The sequence below is a fragment of the Pelecanus crispus genome, chromosome 9 (assembly GCF_030463565.1).
Source record: "Pelecanus crispus isolate bPelCri1 chromosome 9, bPelCri1.pri, whole genome shotgun sequence".
NCBI lineage: Eukaryota > Metazoa > Chordata > Aves > Pelecaniformes > Pelecanidae > Pelecanus > Pelecanus crispus.
The window spans coordinates 37,653,097-37,659,096 of record NC_134651.1 but is presented as its reverse complement, the minus strand read 5'-3'; the positions used below and the strand labels follow the sequence as shown (position 1 = coordinate 37,659,096).

At 48.0% G+C, this 6,000-nt stretch overlaps 1 protein-coding gene across 1 annotated transcript; it reads left to right on the top strand.

Annotated features, from left to right (window-relative positions):
- Positions 1–698: 698 nt before the first annotated feature.
- On the top strand, positions 699–5,996 carry ZDHHC12 (zDHHC palmitoyltransferase 12). Its single transcript, XM_075717083.1, has 5 exons — positions 699–783; positions 1,253–1,389; positions 2,343–2,429; positions 3,721–3,887; positions 4,476–5,996. The coding sequence occupies exons 1-5, from the start codon at positions 699–701 to the stop codon at positions 4,783–4,785; spliced, it is 786 nt and encodes a 261-aa protein (XP_075573198.1). The 3' UTR covers positions 4,786–5,996.
- The last annotated feature ends 4 nt before the right edge of the window (positions 5,997–6,000 follow it).

The following is a 6,000-nucleotide window of genomic DNA, read 5'->3' as shown; positions in this document are numbered from 1 at the left end:
TGAGACCGGAGTTAACGCACCGCGGTTCAGCATCTCACCCAGGCAGTACCTTGCCTTCGAACAGCACACCTCTGCAAGGCCCCTGCTATTGCTTATTTAGCAGTATTTGCCTCGGGTGCGACTGCAACGCCCAGAGGAGTTTTACCAGAGTAGTTTTACCAGCAATGCCACCCTCGGGGGCCCCAGCCCAGCGCTCCCCACCGTGCCTCCTAAAATGAAACCCGGCTGAGGGCCCAGGGGCCGTGCAGAGCCGGGGGGGGGGTTCGGGGGGGAGGACAAGCGGGAAGGGGGGCCGAGGGAAAGCACCTTTCTCCTGGGAAAGGCCCCTGAGGCGGAGGGCCAGCATGCAGGGCAAAACACCGGCAGGCGGTATGAGGGGAAGAATGGAGGCCAGCGGGCTGCAGCCAGGCTTCCCCCTACAAACGCGGGGGCAGGGGAGAGACCCCGGTTCCCAGTCGAGGGGGAGCCGAGCCTGCGGTATCAGCGCCCGGCCCGGCCCAGCCCTGCCGCGGGCCCTCAGCCCCCCTCGTTGGGCCGGGCCGCCTCAGGGCGCAGCCCGGGGATACGCTGACGGCAAGACCGAGCCCCGCTCCCCAGCGCAGCCCCCCCCGCCGCCGGGCCGGGCCAGGCCGGGCCCCGCCTTCGGGCGCTGCCCGCGGCCGGGCCGGTGCTGCCCGCCCTTCCGGGCCGGCGGCGCCATGGGGGCCGGCGGGCTGCGGGTGAGGGCGGCGCACACGGCCCTCAGCGCGGCCTTGACGCTGGGGCTCTTCCTGCACCGCACAGGTGAGGCGGCGCCGCCGCGGCCCTCCCTCGCCCCCCGGCCGTGGGGGGCCGCTCGCCCCGGGGAGGGGGCGGCCGAGGGCCGGGCTGGGGGCGGGCCCGCCCCTGGGGGGAGGCGGCAGCGGCCTGGGCTGGGGCTGTGCCGGCCCCCTGCGCCCGGGCAGCGGGGGAAAAGGCGGGTGTCGTCCGCCCTGCCTCGGCCGCTGGGCCCTCCGCGGGTGCCTGAGGGCAGAGGGGGGGGCGTGGGGCGCTCGGGAGCCCCTTCCGTTGACCGCTTCTCCCCTTCACACCCCACGCCCTCTCGCCGCCCCGTTTCTCCCCATTTTCTCCCCGTCCCCCTTCCTGTGGGTGCGGGACCCCTTTGCTGAGGCCAGAGAGAAAAATCCCAAACAGGGATTCAAGGAACTACTTCACGAGGAAGGGCTTCACAAGGAACTAACTACTGCTGTCTTTTTTTGGGGGTACCTTTCAGATCTGCAAAAGCAAGAGGAGCGCGGAGAGCTGCTGCAGCCCCTCATCTTTGTCTTACTGGTTTTGTGCTCTGTCCTGCTGTACTTTAAGGTGTCTCTCATGGATCCGGGTTTTGTTAAGTCCGAAGAGGAAGTGCAGGTACATCACTTCATGAATGGAAGAAAGTGGTGAGGCTATACAACCTATAGGCTTTTTTTCTTTTTCCCCACTCTGCTAGATAAGAACAGTCTGAAACAGTTTCTGTCGCACTTGGCATAAAGGAAACATACACAGACCATTGGAGGTTAGGCCAGACAGTCTCTGATTCATATTCTGTAACAGCAGTAGGGTTCACAGGCTTTAAGCGGGTCTTTCACACCAGGCTCCCATTGTAAGTGCACTGTGCCATTTGAGCATAAGTCCCTCTTGCATCAGAGGCTGCCATACCCTATGGAATGTATACATGACCTATTTTATGCTAATCACCGCTAAGTGGTACAAGTGCAAAAAACCCTTAGTGAATGGCAAGCTTGAAAGAAAGTGCTGTCTGCAGCTCTATTTATCGAACTCTTTATAGATTTGTTGCCCTCTCAGAGGACATGTACACAAACAAATTACAATGTAGTAAGTGGAGATGCAAAGTTTCAGTAACTGAGATAGTCTACTCCAGATTCACTGCCTTACAGATTGTGTAGGGCAAAAGCATTATCAATTTTAATCACCCATCATTAATGTAAACATTGGCTGTGTTATGAATAAATAGCACTGCTTGTACTGAAAAGACATCATTATTGTCTTTGGAAGTGAAGTCTGCCTTGTTTATTTTTGTCCCAAAGCGCAGTGTTGGGATCAGTATGGTATCTTGTCCACAGTTATCTCTGCCTCTGTACAAATGTTCTTTTGATTGTTCCAGTAGCCTGTTCACTCTCGCTGTACCTTAACTGTCTTGCAGCTTCTGTAGGAATTCTAAGGACTTATTTTGTTTAACCTTCCTAATGATAGAGATAACCAGCACTGTGTGACTGTTAAGTAAAAGGACACAGACAGCTCAGTCATGCCAAGACAGCAGCACACAAAACCTCCTTAGTCGCTCCCTTTTTCTTTCTTTGTAGGCAGACAAGAGCGAAGAACAAAGCATGGTGATACCCCAAGTTCCGAGTAATATTAAGATGCGGCGTTGTGGTTACTGCATGGTGAAGGTAGGCATTCATAACACGCTAGAAGAGAATGGGATGAGTGATTTGCAAGCTTACATTTTTTGGCAATACCTTTGTTCAGCTGCTGTTGCTGGTGTTTTTCTGCTCTCTCACTGCTGCTCACTGCTCAATAGGTTGGAGGCATGGCAGATCAGATTAATTCTGTCATGGGGTCACCCTCCTGCTGAAAAACTCACAGAAAAAGGAAACACAACTAGCAAATTGAATTCAGATACAGTCCTGAATTGAAAAGTGATTTAAATGAATTGTGTAGCTAAAGGTGTAGCAGTGAGGGACATTGGCATGTATGCTAGTTTCCCAAGGCTGAAACAAGTCCCTTCTGGCTCATAGATGGGGAAACGGTATTCTACATTCTTACTGCCATGTCAGTCAGACCCGACAGTGTTGTCAAAAAAGTTATTTTGAAGATATCTTGATAGAGAGTCAGAAAAGCAGTTGAGCATGATATAAGAACTGCTGGTAGCTGTGAGCTTGTTTGGAGGCCTAAAAACAACAAAACATTAGCCTGAGTTGTAAAAGATAGCATGAAGGAAAAATTAGAGCAATTAAATTAGCTCTTAAAACAGTTTGCCTAAGCCTAGAAATGCCTGTTTTCAGAGCGATCCTTACCAGTTTAATAAAATCCAGCATTGTCTCAGCTTCCATAAATTCCTGAAGAATATCTACCAGGAGAAGTCAGCTTATTGCAAGAGGAAAAGCTGGCAAAACTTATACACGCTTCAGGGAACAAATCTGAGAAGGCACACTCAAACTACTTTTCTCAGCCAGATCTTTCAGCTTCTCTATCCCTGGTACTTGAGCTGCTTTCCCACGCAAGTGTCTTGTATTCACACAGCAGTAAAGACACTTCCCTCCTCTGTGCAGTCCTGTAAAGACATCCCATCCCTGCACACTTTCTTCAATAGCTGTGATCTTAGTTTTTCACCTCAACACTCTACTCGTGCTTTCCTGAATAGAACAGACTGGCTTTATCTCCCTCCCTTGCACACTGGACTTCCTATAAATTGGTAGATAATAAAGAAAACGTATAGATAGAAGTAGTGTGTGAGAGTCATTTAATTTGAATCTCACTCATTTGGGTCTGTACCAGGGGAATCAGGATCCCCCCTTTAGTTGTCTTAGGAATGTTCACGTTGTGCTGTTCTCTCAAAATGGTGTGCTTTTGGGACAGTACTGCTGTGGAGGAAGACGATATTACATGATGCTTTCTTCTACCAGAGAGGAAGTTGAACCAGTGGGTTATTGCTGGCATTTGTTTGGTTTTGTTTTGCAGCAACCAATGCGAGCCAAGCACTGCCAGCTGTGCCAACACTGCGTACGGCGTTACGACCATCACTGTCCCTGGATTGAGAACTGTGTAGGAGAGAAGAATCACCCCCTCTTCATAGTCTACTTGAGCGTGCAGCTTGTGGTTCTGCTGTGGGGAGGTCACGTTGCTTGGTAAGGCCTGGAGTCAGCACTTTGACCTCTGAGATGGCTAAAAGTTTTGGTGTTCCTGAAGCCCCACTGAAGGGTTTATAGCAGTGGCTGGATTGCCTTTTTGCATCCTGGAGATCAGCTCTTCTGAGCCCCCTCATCTGCTGAGGAACAACGTAGCTGATCAGTAGTTGAGCAGAATCTGATAATTTGGGTTTCATTGTTCATCTTTGTTTTAAGCTTAAATTAACAGAATTAACAACAGTACAAAAGCTAACTAATTTTGCTTCAGTTACTGTAATATGATCTTTGTTTACAAATCCACATACTGGAAACTTCAGTGGTGTCTCAGCTGTATGCCTGTTAGGAGTTAACTGAAGGTGGTGGTCTCTCTCAGCTGTCAGGGGAACCAGTATCTTTTAAACTTCTTAGAATCTAAGTCACTACTGGTGCAGCCTCTTAAGAGTTTGTAGTATATTAACTCTCTGTGGTAAATGATTATCAGAAGCTCACTAGTTAGGCATCAAACTTCAATGCGCCGTCAAGTTTGCTTGGTTTATGTAACTAGTTCTACATCTTTACCCATTAATTTATTTCTCTCTGAATTCAAAGGTCAGGCCTCTACTTTGGACAGTCCTGGAACTGGCTGCAGCACAACATCCTCCTCCTTGTGTCCTTCCTCCTGATAGTCATATTCACCATTGTTGTCCTGCTGCTGCTTCTTTCACACCTCTATCTGATCTCATGCAACACCACCACCTGGGAATTCATGTCACATCATCGCATCTCCTACCTGCGACACTCTGAGTTGGAGAATCCCTTTGACCAAGGGGTAATCCTCAATCTCTGGAGATTCTTCTGTTCATGCCACCTCACTGTGTGGGAGAAAATCTATTTTCACAGGAACAATGAGCCTGTATAGTCACATTAGTACCTACCTGGTAGAGTGCCAACACAGCTCCAGGTTGCTGGGTGAAGCTTTGCTAATGCAATTGCTGCTGTTTCCTTGCACGGAACTATAGTACATTGTGAACTATGCAACCTGTTAATCCTGCAAATTACATTTCAAGGATAGTCAGGGTTATTGTTTATATATTTATAACACTGTTAAAGGGGATACACTGGTTCTGGGAAGGCCAGCAGGGCTGATTTCTGGACTGAGCAAAGGTTTCTCTCTAAATTTACTTCCCTTTGCTAACTGCATCCACATCTTTCCAGAAGAGATGCAAGAGTAGTGTGACCATCCATGTTCACTTCTCCTCCCCAAAGTTTCCCTCTCCTTTTGCTGCTAGGGAACAGCAGCTATTACAGACAAACCCAGCCAGAATCAATAAAATTCCTGTGGCCTTTCTTCAACATAGTTCTCACAGCAAGAACTGAAGTGCCTCTTGTCAGTAGGGTTGGGCACGTAATAGAGATATTTGAGTAAATATTTGGGCAGTCAAAAGCAAATTTCATTTTGACCACATGCCTAAACTTCATGCTTTTCACAAAGATTTGAGGATTAATAGTGTTAATGTGCATGAGAAACAGCAGTAAGGCACCAAATTCAGCTTATGAGGTAATTAGCCTGTACTTTGTGATGCCCTGACTGGCTTCCTAACAGTTTTTTCTTTAAGTTGATGGTGCTGTTAAAAATTCACAGACTATTTTGAGTGAAGTCAGCAACGAATAATTACCATCCACTTTTCTTTGGACAGAAAAGTATTACTTGCCTATGGAATTATTTCTGCAGATAACTTCATGCTCAGGCCTTTCCTGTAGCTTGTGATGAGAGAACCAGTAGCAGAGGTGGGTACTTCTTGCCTAGCTCAGGTAACACTGTTGGTAATACTTCTACCTCAACATACTAGTAACATTTTAATAAAAGAATACAGTTTCAATGCAAGAGGAAAGATTCTAGGTCCTGTTTGTTTCATTGAGATGAGGGGGTGCTGATAGTTTTCTACGATAGCAGCAAGCTTACTTGTTTTCCATTGTAATAAAAGGTCATACTTCAAATTTCCGTAAGGAACTAAAAGGAAGTTTGGGGTGACCAATTTTGGCTTTAAAAACAGAAAAGGCTGTGATGTCAATTTTAGTCCTGACCCTTTTCTGTTAAAAAAAAAAAAAAAAAAAACCAAAAACCCAAAACACA

Bases quoted from the DNA above. Each gene is read 5' to 3' on its own strand.
- ZDHHC12 (XM_075717083.1), top strand. From the start codon at position 699: ATGGGGGCCGGCGGGCTGCGGGTGAGGGCGGCGCACACGGCCCTCAGC. The intron at 784-1,252 runs GTGAGGCGGCGC...GGTACCTTTCAG, and splicing joins GCTCTTCCTGCACCGCACAG to ATCTGCAAAAGCAAGAGGAG. The intron at 3,888-4,475 runs GTAAGGCCTGGA...CTGAATTCAAAG, and splicing joins TGGGGAGGTCACGTTGCTTG to GTCAGGCCTCTACTTTGGAC.